Here is a 21,524-nt window from a genome sequence, read left to right as displayed (position 1 = left end):
TTGAATTTCTGAAGTCATTTGTATGAAAAAATTCTGACGCTAGTTATGATTTACAGTGTCTGAAGAAACAATGGCAGATTCACAGAGCTGCAAGAACATTACAGACTATCTTAGCTTAATTGACTACATTCTGCCGATTTGCACGTAAGATACTAAAGAGATGTTATTTTTCACATAAATGTGACAGGGCAGCCATTGACGTATATGTACAATGCCAGCTACATTCCTTCAGCCTCATGTTTTCCTTCGTGCAGTGCCTATGCCTCAGTAATTCTTAAAACCATGAAGAAATACCATACTGTCCTACGACTCCTGGTACCCTTTTAAATATGCATACTAAAATTGTCAATAAAAAGCACCAAAAGGCATGGCTCAATGCCCATATTTAGTAGGCATTTAAATAAGATCCAGTTCATCAAAGGCTTTAGAGTAGTTAAGCTAATAAAAATACAGTAGAAAACAGAATGATAGACTTCTTTGGGGGATAGGTGGGCTAGCTGGCTATAGGATGGGAAGGGGAGCTTTTCACCCAAGAATTTCTAACACTCCTTGGTGATTCTAAAGCAAACTTGCCACTTTGCTGAAAGAGGTGAAAGACATGGCATTTTGCCAGCTGCCTGGATGCTCTCCTCCTAAAAGTTTAGCTGCTGTGGTAGATGTAGTACAGAGATTATAGAAATCTTAACATACATGTGGGATTCACATCTGAAATATTAAGGAGCCCATTTTGTTGTCTGCTTAGGAACTGTAGGGGGGTTAGTTGAGTAAAGTCTATAGTTTTCATGTCTAACTATTTGGAAGAACAAGGCTTCTTTTATAAAACGCTTCTCCATTAGGACATTTAAAGAAAATACAACCTGCAAAATGCACAGTCACTGTAAAATTAAGTGGTAGGGCTCTACTCAGGTTTGTGTATGTTTGGTTATTATCTCCAGGGCATCTGAAATGCTAGCAAAGCAAAGATTTGTCTAATATCCACTCTCACTTCAGAGTGACAACATTAGGGCAGGCTTTAAGGAGGCACTGAATCAATTACGTTTTTTTGTCTGTGTTAAGAATGAGCTCCAAGAATTCCAGGAACAGTGATCAGTATAATGTGCAGGGCCAAATTCACCTTGACAATCCAAATATTTTCTGTCAGTCCTGAAATGTAAGGTAGCTGGGAAGACAGATTAACAGCTGGACTACTTCGTTTCAATTTGTGCTCAATCCTCATGCACTTCTAACCTTATTTATTCATTTTTAAAAAAATTTAACTTCTGGGCAGGATATGTCACGCCTCAGCTTTTGTAGAAGGTATTTTATAGAAAGACAAGCAGATACCCTTGAACTTGAAACTTGAGGATATATAAAGAGAACATGAAGAGATAAAATCACTGTAGCTTGTGTTTTAGTACGAAGAGTAGGCTGAATTAAACAAAGCACAGTCCTCTGGAAGCCAGAGGGTGACGTTTTTGGAAGTACTGTTCTGAAATAAATCATGAACACTGGGAAATTCTTTGTTAAGTATATGCAGTCAGCCTCTCATATGTTTAAACATCCTTGAAAACTCTGTTAAGATTATTCTCTTCATTCAGTTACAAAAATCTGAATCAAAGCACAATCTTTGAAGACCATTAATGAAAATGCAACCAGGCATAGACAATCCCTAACCTTTCAACACGCAGGAGATAATTTAGAAGTATCAATTTATGCTCATTTTTAAACTTCAAGCAATGTTTAACATTTTTCCTCACTCTATACCCTATCTCAGTGATACCTCTTTCAACAATAAGAAGCAGTTTCAAAAGCTGTTTGTGGTCATTCAGTGTTGATCTAATATTAATACTTACTTATCCTCACTTAAGCTGTCTTAGTCAGAAGCACAGAAATTGCCTATTTTGTGCCTCATAACGATGAACTTTCCTTGCACTACAAATGTACTAAGACACCCAGGCAACAAATATCTTCTGTCTTACTTGTCGAGAAGACAAGCAACACACTTCTCATTAACTCTTATAAGGACACACACTGTCTGATTCTGCCGCCCTTACCTTCTTAACTTGTAGGTTCAGCCCTTGTTATGATTACCTGAGTTCCTGAGCTACATCAGCCTCAACAGGAACACTCCAGGAGACTTCCAGCCACCTGAAAGCTGCCTCTATCCACAGTCCACAAGCCAGGTTATTTCTGTGAAATTTCCCTAACCTATGTTCACAAATGGGAACCACACTGCCTTATGAAACTGTTTACATGATAAGCTGGAGAAAGTTTGCAATTAAACTGTTACATGTTTTAAAAAATAGTTAAGAAAAAATCCTTACATACTACATTTAGTAATTAATGACATAATGAACGATTAATCTTAATGGTAACCTTTCTGTGTATACCCTAATGACAGCTTCCTGCTACAGTCGTTGTGATGTAAATACTGATTCAAGTGCAATAAAAGATAAAATAAGTGCATTGAATGGCATGAAATGTTCTTCCATTTGTAATTATTTGCAGCAGAAATGCGGGTGACACTTGAATCTTATCATATATTTATTAATACCTTATTGATTTGCAAGGAGATGAGTTTTTTAGTTAAGACTGCTACAATACTCCTACAACACTCCTACATAGCCAGCAATATCATGATTAAAGAGAGCCTTTTTACTGGCCTGAGATTTGCTGCTAGATAGCCAATTCTCTACATTGTATTTGTATACCAGGATCACCCTTCACTGTGAAATTACCTGCTGTCCTTTGGGGAAGAGCATTACACAAAGCAAAGCTGTGGTTCAAATTCAGTTAAGCATCAGCTAAACAGAGACCAGTCTGACAGCGACCCTCGGACTTTTCGGAATTCTGTGTGGTGATGGTGTGGCAAGGAAGCAAATTAAACCTGCTTGCTAGTATAATGTTTTAAAGAGTCCTGATACCAGGGAAAGGTGAAAATACTTTGCAGGGGAATTGGCAAGTCAGTCAATTATAAATTCATGGCTTATGTGCTAAATAGATTAATCTGAGAGTTATTCTTCAGAGAATTCAATGGGTAAGTCTTCACTCACATTTTTTTCTGAAGTCATGGAAGTAGATCTTCTCCCCCTTAAAGACGTGTTTCACCTCAATACTTCACTCATGCACACTCTAGCCAACCCCAGGCTGAATTCTTCCAGTGTCAGCTACAGCATCAAAATGACAAAACCCAATGCCATGGAACATCTTTTATTGCCCAGGAAGAGGCAAAAAAAAAGCAGGTGTCATTTGCTGAAAGAAGCCAGCCCCTTGTGCTTCAGCTACAGATGGATTTTTTTTCATCAGTAAACACAAACTATTTCTGTGACAGCCCTGCCTGTGCAGCACGGTATGTACCCTGTGACTAGGAGGCAAAGCTCCTTCAAGGCTGCTGCTGAAATTGCCTCATAAATCATCTGGCTGGAATAACTCAGGTAGGGCCTAGCCCAGAGCCCAGTGAAATAAATGGAAAGCTTCCAAGTGACTTCAGCTGGTGTGGGCCCATGCACAGGTCTCTCTCTGCCACCAAGGATCAGGATGAATCCTCAGCTCCACCACGTAATAGTTCCAGAGGTCACCCAAATAGCTGGTGGAGTCTGACTTCCCCTGCCCTCACAGCTGTGTAGTAGAAACCACACACAAAATGCTACCAGAATGGAGCAGTTAGCAGTGCCGTACTTTGTTCCAGCCTGTCCAGAAAGTCTTGCAGAGTTCTGGCAGCACGAGCACATGCAGTAAATCTGACACACTGGGGGCAGGTCCCACCTCCATTTTAGGACACATGCCGCTAGACAGGTCTGTGGTGTTACTTCAGAAAAGATGATAAACCTCCAGAAGTAACAGGTAAACACAAAAAGCCAAAGAAATCCAGCTGAGGCTAATTCTGGGTGGATATGACAGGCCTGTATATGGGAAAACCAGGCAACGTAGTATATCTTGAAATGAGAAGAGTGTAAAATGCTAATGAAACACGAGATTTCTGGACCAGTAGCAATTTATATCTGAGCTGCCATGGCATGAACTAACGTTAAAAGCACATGCCAAGAGTGGACCATTCTGTTGGTCTTTAAAAGACAAAGGTAGCTTCCTCATCATCACTCCTGAGCATATCAACCCAAAACAGCAGAGCTACCCACCACAACAAAGCATCATCATTTCTATCAGCTTTCTAACAAGGAAGGGGAATAACAACAACAACAAAGCCAAACATCAGCCCACGTGGACTGCACTCACCATAAGCATCTCCAGAAATCAGGCATATGTTGCTGGGCAACAGTGGCTCTAGCATGATGGTCACTTGGGAAGCTGATGGTACATTTACCCTGACCAGTCCTCAGGCAACCTCTGGGTCCTGCAGAAGAGGCAGCATTCAGGGCACCCCCTCACATGCATGCTGTCCATGAGGCCTTACAGACTTAAAGCCATCTGCACGTCTCCATCTCTGGAGGGTGTGGTTGTCAGGATGAGAAGATAAGCCCTCCAGGTGCCTTTAACCCAGGAAATGGTAAAATGCGTCACTGCAGCTGACTGATTTACAAATAGTGCTGTTGCATATGGTGTTTTCATTTCTGTGTTTACTGTTTCACACAAAGAAGTCTAAACTGTTTCTGGAGGCCTAGGAAATACAGCCTACACATCAGGTACCAATGCTCAGAGCAAACACTGCATTTTCAGCCCCTGTGCTGCTCTTCAGGAACACACTGTTCTTACTTGACAAAAGACCCAAAAGTATTCAGATCAAGGGAGGTCTGGCTAGCAGATTGCTGTGGTTTAAGGCAGAAGAACAGACAGGTACGCAAACATGTTGTAGTCATATTTTTGAAGGTGAGAATGATCCACAAATCCCTGAAGTGTGAATTCACTACACATAACTCAGAGTTTCATATTCATTTGCTAATAAATGCCTAAATCCTGCTGGCCCTCAGCTCCATTTGCTATGCAGAAAGGACCAATGTGCAGCTCCTCCCTGACCTTGCCCCTGCTGGGGTGGGTTTCATGAAGTCCCAGCTCCAAGAGACATCCAAACTTGAGAGTCAGGCCCTGTTATTGTTATGGCAAACCCAAAATAAAAAGGCCAGACTAAATTATTTTTAAGATCTCAAGATTTTTAAAGCAGTCTTGTGACTTTCAAGAGGTCTGACTCATAATACTTGAATGCTTGAAGTTGGCAGCAGCACAGGGAGTGCAGCAAGATTTAGCGTACAGCAATTTATTGCTGAAAGTCTTCAAATGTGTGGGAAAGGGCACGGAGTGCTTCTGCAGCGACTGAGCAGAAAACAGGGAAACAGACCCAAGCCCTACTCATCCAGCCAGTCTTGCATCAATTTTGTCTCCTCCACAAAGGTTACCACACACACACAAACCCCCCCCCCCCCCACCACAACAACAAAAAACAACATAGCGGCCCCAAGCACTGCAAAAAATACTTCCCAAAAGGATGCATGGGTGGGTAAATTGGGGCTGTATCCCATCTCAGAGGCCATCACTCTCTTGCCCCAACCGCTTGACTTCCTGTTCATGTAAGGGAGGTAGAGACATTAACCCTCATGGCTTCCCAGGTATGGTCCTTCAAAGGCCACCGCTGAGCTGTTCATTGCAGCTTTTGTCCCCTCAAAGCTCCAGTTTCCCTCTGCATGAACAGAGACAGCTCAGCCTATGTATTACACTGTGGCTTAGTGACACACTGGATACACTGGATTTCTATTTCTATGGCAGCAAGAGCCAACCCCGTTATCCCCTGCAACTGTCACCACATCCACAAAATGGACACACAACATCACTGGCACCCAAATCACTCAGCAGTCTCAGCATACTTTTGTAGAGTTTGAATGATTGTACAGAGAAATTCATATGACTTTTTTCCAAGGTAGAAAATACCTTTTAGACTACATATCCCAGAATCCTCAACAGCATCTGAGTGTTAGCAATAAACCTCAGACTCTGAGCCTTTGTTTTAAAAGCATGTTGTTTTTTGTAGAGTGGAAGTGTAGTAGAAGTATATGAATATTGTATGTTCTCATTATACAATGCTGTTAAAACTCTGCTAAAATGAATGTACATGTGGTGAATGCACATTCAGTGGAAATGGGCCTCAGACCGGACTTCCAGCATGCAATATATCTGAGCTATTTGACTTCTCGGACAAACAGCAGACTTCTTTCCAGTTGGTGCACGTGCCCAGCATTATGCCCACATCAACAGTAACATCACACACCTTCCTTCATTTCATATCATTTCTGCCTAAATAAATGCTGCAATAGGAAGCACAAGCCAGATACCGCTGGAAGCAGAAGCTCTGCTCACCCAGCAGGCCAGGCTTGCACTGGCACAGGCTCTGAAATTCCTCCCACTCTGTCCAACCAAAATATATTACTACTGGTCTGGAGAAGAACCTTCTGGGATAAGAAGGCCACTTTGTGACACGGCACATTTGCTTCTCTTTCTGTTGGGAATAGCCATGAACCAGGTGATGCTGGTTTGCAAAGGAAGACTATCTCATTTCCCTTTGGTCACCATGCCCCATGTAAGTTTATTTACCTGCAGGCAGCACTGCTGTCTTCCAGAGCTCATGGATTCTGCTTATAGCCTGATGAGAGCTCAGAAGCTCAGTTCTGCAAGGCAACATTTCCTTTCAAAAGAAAGGTCACTATTCCATCTCATCTGTCTGGGAGTTCACCCTAGATACTATCAGAGTCCATCAAAGAGCTCTGCTATGTAAGCAAGGCTTTATTAAAAAGCTCAGTGCAGACTTACAAAATATATTTGGTATCGCATTCTGCTGATTTCTGATTTCATTTCATTTTAAAATGCTTAGGAAAAAAAGTATTTTGTCTAAAGCACACAGAACCTGAAACACCATAGTTTTGCTAGTGAATGGAAAAGTCAAGAAAAAAAAAAGAAGTCCATACGCAAAATTAAACACAGAAGTGGGAACAAAATATGCTTAAACCTAAGTTCCATTTTTTTTAAATCACAATGTTGTTAATAAACTACATCAAATCTTTATATCAAAAGAAATATTACAACAATAGAGCCTGACTTTCTCTCTACTTACTCCATTGTAAAACACGGGAAATCCTATTAAAGCAAATGGATCTGTATAAATATGAAATGAAAGTTCAACAAATATCATTCTTAATATTTTCACACTGTTTCTTTTCATAGACATCATCATGCCCATGACAAGTTCTGTTCTCAACTGCACCAAAGTAAAGCTGTAATCTGCAATAACTGATAGGAAATGCTGCCTGTATTGCCCACATGCAGGGCTGTAAATAAATAATGACAGGCACAACAAACATAGTACCAGTTGCAAAGCAGTGGCACACAAGTCACAGATATGCTATACCACATCCACCAAGAGTATCTCAGCTTTCAATTGAAAACCTATGATTTTAGCTCAACGTCTAAAAACACAAAATCTGTTCCATTCAGCAAACACTGCCTCACAGCATCTTAGCATGAGTTTTCCTATCAGTAGTTTCACATTACCATAGTTCACCTTCACTGTTCACGTTCATCCATTCAGCAAAATAACTGGAAGCCAGTTTATAATGCCCTAAGGGATATAGGCAACAGATACCACTGATGTCCAGCTTCTCCCATGATATTAAATAAAGGCATTTTATGGCATATATTTTTAGCAAGGACTCTTCAGTTAGCTGCAGCAAGCTTTTGAATTTAAAAGAAAAATCCTCAAAGCCACTGCTAATAAAAGGCAAGTCACTGACACCATTTTCCATACAACCTCACCTCTCTGCTTCAAGGCGCATTTCCTCACGCTTTTGCCTCCTGAGTTCTCTACGGCGTTCAAAGTCATCCATGGTGAGTGCTCAAGTGTTCAGAGCTCTGGAATGATCCAAATCTAAAAGGGAGATGACCACTCAGATCAGAGAGAAAGCACAATGAATGCATTTATACAACTGAGTTCATTTAGTTTTGTTTTGCTTTCTGAACTTCACTGTAACAATTTTTCTTTTCTATCAAAAAATTTAACTTCCTCAGTATTGTTGAGATAAACAAGATAAATGAAATGCCTTGTAGGATAAACATAGCCCATGCCTGAGCTTAGTTTCCTAGTTAAAATTAAATCAATATGCTTTAAGTAAAGACTGTATACATCTGCTAGCCGCAGACCAGCTATTTGTAACGTCACAGGTCTTTTCCTACAAACAAAAGCAACAATTCAGCAGGATTTTAACTTGTAGCTTCCAGTTTTTACTGGAATCAGTGAAAATGCTGTACAAGAGATTGCTTGTTTTCTCTAATTGCAAAGATAATGAAAAGTTTTGCAAAAGCTAGCCCCCGTCCTTGTGTCCCTATCCCCCCTTCTAAAAAGAAAAAGGAAAGGAAAAAGAAAAGGAAAAAGAAAAGGAAAAAGAAAAAAGGAAGGAGAAGGAGAGAAAAGAAAAAGAAAAAGAAAAAGAAAAAGAAAAAGAAAAAGAAAAAGAAAAAGAAAAAGAAAAAGAAAAAGAAAAAGAAAAAGAAAAAGAAAAAGAAAAAGAAAAAGAAAAAGAAAAAGAAACAGAAAAAGGAAAAGGAAAAGGAAAAGAAAAAGAAAAAGAAAAAGAAAAAGAAAAAGAAAAAGAAAAAGAAAAAGAAAAAGAAAAAGAAAAAAGAAAAAAAGAAAAAAAGAAAAAAGAAAAAAGAATAAGAAAAAGGGGGAAAGGGGAAGAAAAAGAAAAGAGAAAAAATAAGAAGGAAGAAAAAAGAAGAGAAAAAAAGATAAATGAAAAAGGGGAAAAAAAGGAGAAAAAAAGAAGAAAAATAAAAGAGGAAAAACTGAGAAAATCGGGGGGTGGGGATGGGGGGGGGAGGGGAGGGGAAAAGGGGGACAGAGCAAAAGAAAAAAAGAAGAAAATAAAAGAGAAAAGAAAGAAAGCCGGAGCTTTTGATACCACCCAGGAGGAGCCAAGCTATATATAAATCTTGCTCAAAAAAACAAAAGTAGCGATATCTTTTTGTAGTTTAATCCGTGCATTTTCCCCATACCCTACCTTCTTCTTTATGATTTAGTCCATGAAATATTTTCCCCTTTACAGTTCTTCATATACAAAGCCTTTTCAGCCTTGGTTTATATCCCATCAAGCCGAGTATTACAGAATTCCCCTGCAGCCCCCAAACCAAAAATGACTACCAGAAAAGGGAAAGCTGTTCTCTTTTTGTCCCTGCTTTGTTTACAGAGCTGTCAGTGGTTAGTTAAACTCTGCCTGGAATCTGGCATTTAAGGCCTGCTCTAAGATTGCTTCCTGTGCAGGGCTGGAGGCCTCAGCTTCCTCTGCAATCCTAGCCTCCACACTGCACTCACCCCCCACGCCCCCCCCCCCACCATTTTCCAGCCCGGCAGTATGGGGCTGGCCGGAACGCAGCACAGCCAGCCTGCAGATGCGGGCCGACCTTCAAAGGGGTCTTAATAACTGCTTGCAGTTTACAGGGAGACAAAGCCAAGGTGCGTTTGGGAACTATTTGAAGCGCTCTGTTTGCAGATACGGATCTGTCTTGCGGCTTTCGAACCATGCCCAGCGGTGCAGCGTCCAAGCGCACTCCCCGTGAAACCACCACTGGCATTAGCAAAACCTCCCATGACTTAAGGGAATCTGTGGCTTTCTCTGCCCCCCTTTTTCAGATTAAAACACTGCTGAGGGCAGGGGTTTTGTGAAGATTATTTTATTAGTTTACTTTTCCTGGGGGTGTTTTTCTTTCTCATTTGTTCCTGGATTGGGGGATATAAAATGTTGTTGTTGTTAGTTTCTATGTGTTTGGCTGGCTGGGGTTATTCTGCAGAGGTTCAAAGGGAATTTTAATTTCGCAAATCTGATACTGGCTTTACAATGTCTGCAGCTCTTCTTATTTTTTTTCAATTTACAATTATACGATATATGTAAAAAGCAGGTTGCAACAAGACTTTTTTTTTTTTAATCTTGTGTTTATTTACACTTAGCACCATGGACACCTTGAAGAGCAAAGAGCACCAAATCTGCCATTCTTTCATTTCATCTTAGCCTACTCATGCAGCTAAATTCTGCCCCAGAGCCCTTGCTAGAGGGACACATGTTGCAGGAGCAATGTGGTTCTCCCAGCTGGAAGGCAAGGATCAGAGGGGGGGCGGAATATGGCAGACAGCAAGTTCCAATCAGGATCCTGGTTTCTGTGTGCAGAAGGCAGCCTACAGGAGGTGGACATGCATCACACAGCAGTGTTTGCTCTGTGGAGGGCAGTCACCACTGGGGCCTTAAAACAGAGCTGCTTGCTAGGCTGACACCTCTCATGCTAGAAACTGAGAGTTCCAAACTTTTCTTCCTCTCTCCGTCGCCAAGGCAGACATGCATTGCCATCTAACTTATGTGCACCTTCATCCCTTCTAACCCAGTGAGGTACCTCCCTTTCTCCACCTCTCCTGAGCAGGGTATGTTCCTTCTCTCCCAAAAAAATGCAGCACTGTGTACCCAGTTCCCTTCACATCCCCTCTTCATATGTCCCAGCCCAAAACACTTCTGGCCCTTCCCACATGGCCTCAGCACCATCTCTCATCTCCAAAAGCTCCAGGTGTCTTCCTCATGAGGAAACTTGAGGAGGACGAACAACAACACCAAACTGTTTCAATTAATTCTCTTCTTTTCTATTCCCAGGGATGCAGGAGAGATTACACAGGGTAATAATCTTTGGTTCAATGACCTTCCTCCATCTTCTGGGTGCTTTCCTGTTTTTTGACACAGTTCAGATCAATTAACCTCTTGGGAGTACGTCTCAGGTTTGTTAAAGTGTGCTACCTTCTCTCCAAGGACTGAGGGCTCTTCATTGCATTCAGACTCACAAGCCAAATCACTTTTTCAAAAATGAGGAAGATACACAGGAGACTAAGGTCAGGTCATCAGTCCAACCTTTAGTTAGCAAAGCTACATCACTGCAAGATGAGTCATCAGATAGACAGATGGTCCCCTGGGAGAAGTCAGCTACTCAGTGCTGTTCACTGTCTTCCCCAAAATGATTTGTTATCTTTCAGCCTTTGTAAATTACTAGACAATAACTTCATCTCAATTAATCTCTCTAAAAATGTTTCCTGTATCCGCTGAAAAGGAGTATAGTTTCTCAAAGTGTTTCATAGTTTCTCAAAGTGTTCTAGCCTCTCAGAAAACTCAAAAATCATTTTGCTTATAGATGGATGTACCAATTATTTGAAGTATTTCCTACAAATCATTTTGAGGAATGCACACATTTTTATGCTCTTTTTTTTCTTTTTTCTTAATGAAAATTGGTCATGAGTGAAAACATCCTGGGTCAAAGCATAACATTCCACACAGCTCTAGGGCCTGCCTACAGAGACAAATGCGAAAACATCTCTGTGTAACCTTCCCAAATATAGAGGGTGTATTGGAACAGAAACAATAATGGGCCTCACATGTCCTGATAAAGGTATGCAAAGATATTTTTTATTATTATTCTTTATATCCATTTTTTCTTCTGTTACATATTTTTAATCACTTGATATCAAACAAAAAAATTCATTTTCTCACAAGAGGAAAACTATCCCTAAGAAAATAGTACTTTGTTTGTATTGTAAATGTATAAATTTTGCTTTCAGGAGTACAATGGAAAATATTTTGATATTGCCTTTTTTTTCCTCTGATTTGTTTCCAAATTCAACAAGAAGTCATAAAATTTTAATGATATCTTTTTACAGCAAATAGAAAAAGCTATCTGAAACTTTTTCACCTGTTTCATCATCCCTGATATCCATGTACATACACAAACTGCCAGAATACAGGCTACACATATAGTGAAAGGGTGCACCACAGAAACTGTCATTTTGCTGTCCTTGCACCAAAACAAAACCCTTAGCACTATTTCAACCTTTACAGAATTGAAATACCACTGAAAGAATCCGTAGTGAATTCTTATGACTTCTCTACCACCAGACTCAGAAAGTACTTATGGAAAAATACTACAAACATTGATCTTTTTTTCCATACATATATATATATAATTTTAATTAAATTTAATTATATTATTTAATTTGAATTTATATTATATTTATATTTATTATATTTATTATTTATTATATTTATATTATATTTATATTAATATTTAAATTTATATTAATTTAATTTAAATTTAATTATTATATATATATACACATATATGTATTTATACACACATATATATATATTTTTTTTTTAATACCTCCCAGAAGCTATTGAATGTAATTCTTGCTCAGGACCTCAGATTTTCCATACTTTCATATCAGTGGGTCTCCTCAGAGTCCCCATCTTTGATTCTGAAATGGAACCTAGAACACAGGACATTTTATGAACTCTGCAGTCTTCCTGAAGAGATGAGAAGACTGAAAAGGGGCAGATAAATGAAGTGGCTTACCTACAACATTTACTATTGCCAAATTATTTGAATCAGATTCACAACAAAGTGTGTGCCCTGCAAATAATACTACCTCCATACATAAACACTCTTCTAAACCAGTACGTCTCTCTTTTTCATCTGTGTGCTTCACATATTGCCTTTGATATTCATTTGACTAGTGTTTATTACTAAAATGTGTTGAGCTTTTCACTGTCTTGCTAAAGCATGCTTCCTTTGAGGACAGACACACTCAATCCTTTTTGGTACAAAACATGCACATGCAAATCCCTCTCCCCTTTACGGCTCATCTCATGACTGACTTTAAAATATTGCCTTCTTGCAGCTTTCAGCAAGGTGGTAAATCAGAGGAATACACAGTAATTGTAAATTGCAAATTGAATTGTAAATTACGTGACAAAATATTTCAGTGATAATTGTCAGGAGTCTACTTTTCAAAGGCAAACAGTAATTTGTCTAAGTGGAAATACATGCACAACCACACAGCCATATAGTGCCAGTATAGTGAGCTAAATAACCTCTTGCTCTGGCTGAGGTTTAATACTGTCCTCACACTCTCTCCCCAGCACTGGTGATGCAGATAACTCAGCATTCAGTAGGCCTCAAAAATGGATAAGCCAGGTTCATAACAAGAAGTAAAAATGCAGACTGCTAGTCAGGTCTTTAACCAAGGGAGAGGCTTTTCTTCCAAGATCTGCCACACACCTTTCCATTACACTGAATGAGTGCTGAACCATGATATTAATGCCAAGCCTGTGCAACAGCTTCAACCTAGTAGAGCCAAGAAACATCAAGGCAGAGCACATTCCCTAATATAGTGTGGCTGCTCATTGCACTGGGCTGTAAGCCGGCCACGTCTGGTGACAGCACTGTGCAAGCACATGCCATCTTGCTTCCCTCCCAGCACAAAGAAACAACTGTAGATTTCCTCTTGGTGGCCTTTAGACAAACTGCCTGAAAGTCATGCTTCTTTGCTCACAGCAGGATCGTTCTCACTGCTCTGCCACTGGGACTGCCCAGAGCAACCTTCACGTAGAAACAGCTGCTAGGCAGATGGCAAAGTGACTACTACCTATGTGAGTGCTTGTGTTTGGTACTCACGCTGGACTTCCCTCTCAGCAGGTTGACATATTCTTCAGTAAAACATGAGAGCAGAATACAGCTTTATTGGTGGATGGGACCAAGGGGATTTGGCCTTGGGTTCCTTTATAACAGGAGAGATTTTCTGCTATATTTCCCTTCTTGTCTACACCACGTACACTCCCCTCCCTTCCACAGCCCAACATGCCCCTCATGCTAGTGGCTGGAGTGAGGAACCAAAACAGATCAATCCTCCATTGCTTTTAGAAGGAAACAAAGAGAAGGGCTAGATTAGTAAAAAGGATGATTCCCAGAGTCTTCCTAAAAAAAACCGTGACCAGTTTCTATCCTCTCTTTTTTGTGTCCTGAGCAGCTGGAAACAGGAATGAGGCAGGATTTCCAGAAGAACAGAAATAATACATAATAGGGAAGGTAATGAGGTGTCGCAGTCCACTGCCTAGCATTCAGGGTGTACCAGCAACTGTGGATACTTCTGCTCAGTTCTACCTCTGATTTACTTTACATCCTTGGACACTGAGCCTTAGTATTTGTGCCTGTTAGTCCTTCTATCAACTCTGCTGTCTGCAAATTCTCTTTGTGCACTTTCAGAATGCTGAAGTGACAGAACACTGGAACAAGCTGCCCAGAGAAGTTGTGGAGTCTCCTTCTCTAGCAATACTCCAGATCCAGTCAGACACCTTCCTGTGCAACCTGTTGTAGGGAAGCAGCTGTAGCAAGGGGTTGGACTCAATGACCTCTAGAGGTCCCTTCCAACATCTAAGATTCTGTAATTCCTTAAAGCACAACCAGGCCCTTCTTTTGGTCACAGAAGTGTAACTGTAACATCAGTACTGAAAAAATCCACACCCTACAGATAAAGGAGAATTTTCTGGGCTTTTCCTACAGATGGTTAAGAAAGGGAGGAATTCCAGCCCAACTACACAGTTTTTCTGCATGCATGCAGCTGAAATTCTGTCTTCCAACCTGTCCTCACTGCAGGATCAGGTGGTAACACAAGACCCAGTTACACTGTCATCACTCTCTTTTTGGTATTCCTACAAAAAGGATCAAGTGTCTCATAAAGTCTCTACATAAACTTGAGACTGCAAACAACTTTGTGAGTTGCACCCCATTAAGTCAAATATCCTATAGTCCCATCTGTCTCCACTTCAAATGTCCCAAATCCATGGCTTGGAGGTGTGGCTCTTTCAAATGTCAGTAAAAAACCTGCCAGTGACAAGTATGAAGAGTACGTTGCTTCAGCTGGATACACGCCATGACATCCACTGTCTCCATGATAATCAGTGCCATCTTTTTCCTGCCTTTCCTGTCAAATACAAAAATAGAATTTCATTCCCCTTTTGTAGCTGAGAGCAAGTCAAAGAGCAACACTCATTGTCCCAGTGCAAATTATTTAATTCGGCATCCATGAAATGCAGATAAGACAAATATTCTAGTGCCATATCTGAGAGAGTTAAAGTTCCTTAATCTATGTCCCGTCAAAACAACTAAATCTGTTTTCTATGAATATCTGTCAGAAAGCACTTGGAAATGATTTTCCCCACTCCCCTTTTAATTTTGTATTAGGAGTATCCAGCACCACTCAGATCTTTCAGCACCAAGCACAACCTCACTGAAGTCAGAAGGTAGAATTCAATTAATTGAATACAATTTTATCCCAATCTATTCTGTGTTATGTTTCATCTGACCTTGCTTTTTAGTTCTGAAGAACACTAGATGGAAGTCCACTGGTAGCCCACAAGACCACATCACAATCCAGGCCCTTGATCTCTTTGCTGGTGGCAGGCCCTATGTCAATTCCTGCTGCTGCAGAGTGAACTATATGAAAATGCTGTCACGGAGCTTTTTATAGGACATTATCCCTACCACAGAGTTCACTATTTGGAATTGCAAATAAAAGACTCCTATCTTTAAACACATCTGGTCAGGTAATCATTAAGACAATCTTGGAAGACTTAGATGCATGTTTAGGTCTGTATCTCATATCCACACAGCACTGCAAAAGGAACACTACAGAGCTGTGTGGTCTTGGATGTGCCAGCAAACATCTATCTTGCTGCTGCTAACACTGCAGCACACTAATACACTTGCAGTGGCAGAATCAGTCAGTTGCAATGCAAAGTGTCCATTTGTCTTTACTCTCTTAGGCAGATTGAGTATGGATATGCCATTTCCACTCCTTGTCTTTTTCCTACTACACTTTGACATAAGGACCAGGCAGAGCTTTGCCCTGACTCCCAGATTTGCATATACAGGTTCCACTCCAATCCTCAGTGACATGTCTATCATTTCCCATTAGCAGACAAAGGAAGAAACAACATTTAGCTGGAAGCTGCTGGTACAACCACTGGTTCTCACGTTAGAAGAATTGACCCTTGACTCTCCCCATCAAATATCCTCCAAAATATTTCAAATATGTTGTCCCCAAAGGTCTGAAGACACTGAAATATTATTCATATACAGATTAGAGTTGAAATCCCAGTCCTGTCCCTGGCAGATTTCCCAGAGACTTCAGTCAGAACGGGATTCCATCCTAGCAGGCCAAGTTTATCAGTTATGCATGTTAGAAAAGATCAGTGAGCTTTCCATGCATGCTGGAAGCTGGTGTGCTCTCAGATTGTGCCAACATAGCTATGCTGTCCTCTTGTACACTTGCGTGTATGCATGCAAAGACAGATTTTCTTTTATTCCTGCAATGCTTATTTGTGAGAAAAGAATATTTTTATTCACATTGTCATCACTGAGGAAATCACCTTTGCTACAGATACAAAGGGCAGCTTAAAAGTGCACTGACCTTTCCTACTGTTTAATGATAATTAAGATAGCCTAGGAATGATAATGAGACCCAATCCAGAAGGACAAAACACTAAAATGGGAGACATTTTACGTCTACAAAACAGCTTGTAAAAGTGCTTAGAACCAAGAAAAACTCAGACTTATACTCACTGCTTCTCTGCATTTAAACACTGGGAGATGGGTTTGGGGGGCATCGTTCACTCACTACCCTTATCTTTCAGCTACTTTTATCAGCAAAGACATTCAGCTGCATCATGTTAATGTTATCACAAAAATGCCTACATCATGTATTGTCCTCCCTGCATCCTCTTCCACAAATCTGTGGCCTGACTGATGAAACTTGTGGCAATGCCCTGGCTGTCAGCCAGCTCCATCTCCCACTGAAATCTCTGAGAGCGAAAAACAAGGGCCAAAGCCATACCTTCCAGCCAAAACCTTTTTGTCTTTTAATAACAGGAAACAACTGACAAACATCACCAAGAAATGGATTAGGCCCAGCGCAGGTGGCCAAGGCTATACAGAAGATGGAAAATGCAGTGGCAATACATACAGGGCCTAGACTAATATCTGATCAGGCATCCACCAGGGAGGATGCTGCTCTGTCCAAGTGAGGGAGCATTTCTACTACACCAGACCTGGCACGGAAGCCAGCAGTAGCAGTGCAGCTCTCCATGCATGTTTCTGCTAGGAAGATAGGTTATAGCTTCCCAAGCAAGGAGCTGATCTGGGCCAGCAACTGGTAACATAGGGAATGACCAACCTCTGCCTCCCTGACATCTCCCACTCTGCTCCTGTCTCTCTCATTTTGTGTTTTTCTCATGTCCCACCCTCGTGCCACCTCTGCTGATCTTCATCTCCACATGCAGTATTTCAACAGAACACTGTGTGAACTTATTTGTGCCCAAGTATGTTTTATGAGCACTTCAGCAGTCTGTTCATGCTCTTTCTCTGCATCTCTCAGGTCCTGAATTAGAAAGCTAAAGTAATGCCGTTAAAAATAATAAAATATCCAGCTAGGTCTAAGGTAAAGCTCCAACAGAAACATTCACTCAGCCAGACTGCAAACTCCGCATGTTTTCTGGAACGCTTTAAAATACAAAATCATGATATATTAAGCTACACAGCCAGTCATAAAAATGTAATAGAAAATAATATGAAGATAAATACAGCCAGCTTACTGTGGCTTCGTTTTTGCTTTTTTCAAGTACTTTTCCTGTTAAAACATGCAGCCCTAGGATCCAGCTCTGCCTAGTGCTGCGCATTGTAAACTTTAATGAGGGTTGAGGACTCTGTTTCTTGGTTTACTAAACCAGCAATAAGCAGCAATACCAAGGTTTAGTTGTCATTCTCTGCAATTTTAAATGAAAAAGAAAAAAAGAAATACACCTTAAGTTCTTTGTTTTGCTGATCTTGTTACCCCTTCAGTGATACTAAGCATTTTGAACCCAAACAGTTCCTTGGAAAAAATGAAAGACAAATACTGAATGTCCTCTGCTTGTTGCTCTTTTATTTTAATGAATTAATCTTCTCTCCTGATTTCTATACGTTTACTTTGCAAAGACATAGCGCCTGCCCCCAAATGATAGATACATTGTGGCCAAGAGTGCAGCTAGTCAGCGGCAGAACATCATGGAAATTTGTGGAATTCCACTAGGAATTAATCCAGCTGCAGAGCTTTCTAGTGGGCTTTTCCAGCTCACACTTTCAAAGTCATCTTAAAAAATGAAACACAGATTGTTCCAGCCAAGTGACTACAGTAATTTATCTCTAATAAACAGCAATTCTGTGTCATTTCAGTTAACAGCTGAGGCATGATGTCAGCACCAGCTTCAAAGAGGTAAAGCAGGGCAGCAAAAAATGCAAAGTCTTTTGACAGGACAAGTCAAACAAGGTACTGCAAAATAGAAGCACACTGAACCATTTCCTACATACAGAATTTATATTATATAGGCCTATCTTTATGAGTTTAGCTGAAAGCCAGGGAACAATGACATAACACCACCACCAAGCCAGGAGAGCCAACAGCAGTGAGACTTCGGTACAACAGAAAACTGATGGGCAAGACGACACCCACATGCTGTGCATAAACCAGCATAAAATCCAACACAACATAATTGCAATATTTCCAGTTCTCCTTGTAAGACTTGTACAGAGTAGCTGCTAAATAATCTTGACAATAATCTGACTGCTATCTAGACATTCATGCATAGATGCTTGTTGCCAGCAAGTATAGTGGCAGCAGTACACTGACATCTCAATAATGTTTTATGCAACTGTGCGTTGCTTCTCAGGGAAATAGCATCGACAAAACTTTCACTAGAACCTGGCTCTGAGTCAATTAAACAAGACAGGTGAGGCCTGACAGTACCCTATACACTTAATGCTGGGAGCAGACAGACATATACAGTTGAGGGAGGGGAGATTTAGGTTGGACATCAGGGGGAAATTCTTTACCCAGAGAGTGGTGAGGTACTGGAACAGGCTGCCCAGAGAGGCTGTGGATGCCCCGTCCCTGGAGGTGTTCAAGGCCAGGCTGGATGGGGCTTTGGGCAGCCTGGTCTGGTATCAAATGTGGAGGTTGGTGGCCCTGCATGTGGCAGGGGGGTTGGAGATTCATGATCCTTGAAGTCCCTTCCAACCCTGGCCATTCTGTGATTCTGTGATATACGCTTATTTTGTAGGAAGGTGATGAAGGAAAGTTATGCCTGAGTCCTATATCAAGCCAACAAATTTTACAGTTGTTTCATTTTTTTTTAGAAGCAGCGCTTCAGACAATATCTGTGTGGTCCAGAAAGGAAAATGTTTGATTTTCCTTAAATAAAAAAAAAAAGAAAAAAATCTCTGTATGATCTGCTACTTTTCCTTAAGACCTCTGCCATAGGAATTGAAAACCCTATGGGGCTCCTCCAGCCTCTCTCATTGCAGTGTTAGGCCCATCCAGCAAGGAATGAGAGACAGAGAACACATGGTCAGTCACAGTCACAGTTCTGAGCACTGAAGGCACACAGAGCACCTTTTTCACCAAGAGACAAAGCCAGATAGTATGCGTAGAAAGTGTTAACCAAAACCAAACAAGGGTTAAAGTGAAGGGAAGACAACTTCCAATCAGCCATAAATGTTCTATAAGTAGGAAAGCAGCCTGTGTTTACTAAGCACATTATCTTTCACAGCTCAGTAACTTCATCTTTAGTTACAGGCTTGCTAGGAAAAAGATTGGTTGACCTACACCTTCAAATTTTACACCACCTTCAAAATGATGCAAGTAGAAACACAACTGTGCTTGGCATGAAGAACAGGCACATGTGTATGAAGGCCTCCCTTCAGTGAATGCGTCACTACTCATGAGACTTGATGGCGTGGCAGAGGTGGAAGACAACTAGAGACAATCTCAGTAAGGACACCCTATTCAAGATGTGGAAGAAGAACTAGGAAGTCAATGGAACAACAGGCAAGGACAAGAGAAAAAAATATTAATAATAAAAAAAAAACAAAACAACCAACCAACCAAAAAGAATATTCCTGGAAAAGGAATATAGAAAAGGATCAACCTAAACTTGATATCATCACGTTTGAAAACATAGAGGATTTTTACAATTCATACTCCTCATAAAAATCCTAAAAATAACTTGCACCCTCAAGGTGAACAGAGAAATTAAAATATATCTAAAATGTATAAATTTATGAGTTCATTAATAACATGAGTAAATTAGCCAAATTTTTCAGTGCTTACCTGGGCTGAATCAAACCTTCACAACTTGTAAATACTGAGTTGTGTCACTTTGGATGTTACTAAAGGATTCACTAAACATAAAAGAGAGGTTGGTCTGCAGTTAAATCATTTCTCCCTTGCTTTTCCTATGCTGAAAGCAGTTGAAAACCCAAGACATGCTTCTTGATATATCCCAGCTTTTTAGGAGTACTTAGAGAGTACAAATACTAGCTATGTAGCTGTACTTCACATTTGCAACCACATACCTTCACACAAAACAAGGTTAAAAACAAATGCATGAACATTTATAGGCCCATAAAATACATGCACAATATACCTTAAGGCTGTTAAATGTTATCACTTGCAAGATACTGAAAATGAAAATACACACAAAGATGGCACCAGTTCTCCTTGGCCAAGGCTCCTTTGCACAACCTCATAATGTATTTCTTTCAAACCAAATGGTGTGACAAAGGACATTAGGAAAACTGCCCAAAGAAAAATGTTGTATAGGGAATGCATGTGACCACAATGTCCAAAGGATGTTCGCTTACTTCAGAGAGGTGACATATAGGAGACAGATCTGAACTTTTGCTATCTATACTCCTGCTTTATGTCTTCATTACAACATTTACATTTTAAAAAGGGAGACAAATATCTCTGAAGATGGCTAAGCAGTTTCTTGATTTCTATTAAGTACCAAAAAGTAGTCCTGCCAATTGATTAATATTTAAGTTTCTACAACTTAATATGAACTTGGTTCCAAGAACTACATAGGTCTCCTTAAAGTATGTGTAGCAAGAAGTCAACGGTGTGCCAGCTGGCAGATTAAAGAAGCCATTAAAGTAGACTCCTACTGAATTTAAAGGATTGTTTTTCATCTTTTCCCTCTCTGTTCCACTACATCCAGATGTATTATTTAGGGAATATTTTCCAGCCCCAGTAAGAAAAGTAAAAGAAATGCCCTTGGCACTTGGAGAGTTTTTCCTCCAATGTGGTCTCCTGCTGCATTTGGAATTTATTCCATTACTATATGGCTTGCAGTGGTCCCAAAATACCTCTAACTATATGAAAAGATGGGAAAAGTGTGTTTAGGGTAGATATGGTTCATCATTCAAAAGCAGGGACAGCCTGAGGTGATTGGTCTGAATGTATGATTTTGTTTGCACCATCATTATCCAGGTATGTCTCCCTACAGTCCAAACCCTGCACTATTACCATGTGTTACAGCTGGGAAAAGCAGAGCACACCCAGGTTAAGGACAAAGCCAACATGAGCCTCCAACAGGATGGCAGAGAAGATCCAGTTTCTCTGCAGACCTTGCAGGGCCTCAGTGCTGAGAATAAATCTGCAGTAAAACCCTGTGAATTCACAGAACTGAGGCCTTCCGCATATCATTTTTCCTTCAGAGGTTCAAATGCTTATTTGAACTTTGTTGGAACTATCTGAACTTCATGACCTAGCAGTATTCATGGGAAGAATGATTCTACAATAAACTGTGGCATTAAACCTGCCCTAGTATAATCTGCACAGTTTAAGTTACATAATATTTCAGATAAAAACACCT

At 40.4% G+C, this 21,524-nt stretch overlaps 1 protein-coding gene across 5 annotated transcripts in view; it reads right to left on the bottom strand.

Moving 5' to 3' along the window:
• The window catches only part of CALD1 (caldesmon 1), a 184,399-nt gene that overhangs the window by 84,097 nt on the left and 78,778 nt on the right, over window positions 1-21,524 (bottom strand). For 4 of the 5 annotated variants that reach the window (XM_048966957.1, XM_048966974.1, XM_048966992.1 and 1 more), the window contains exon 3: window positions 7,732-7,843. In XM_048966957.1, the coding sequence (XP_048822914.1) occupies window positions 7,732-7,802 (71 nt within the window). In that variant the 5' untranslated portion in view covers window positions 7,803-7,843. Of the gene's footprint in view, window positions 1-7,731; window positions 7,844-8,975; window positions 9,195-21,524 lie in introns of those variants that run through there. The other variant, XM_048966967.1, reaches the window with a different exon arrangement.

Source organism: Lagopus muta, chromosome 1 (genome assembly GCF_023343835.1).
Source record: "Lagopus muta isolate bLagMut1 chromosome 1, bLagMut1 primary, whole genome shotgun sequence".
NCBI classification, from domain to species: Eukaryota; Metazoa; Chordata; class Aves; order Galliformes; family Phasianidae; genus Lagopus; species Lagopus muta.
This window is presented reverse-complemented; position numbering and strand designations above follow the sequence as displayed.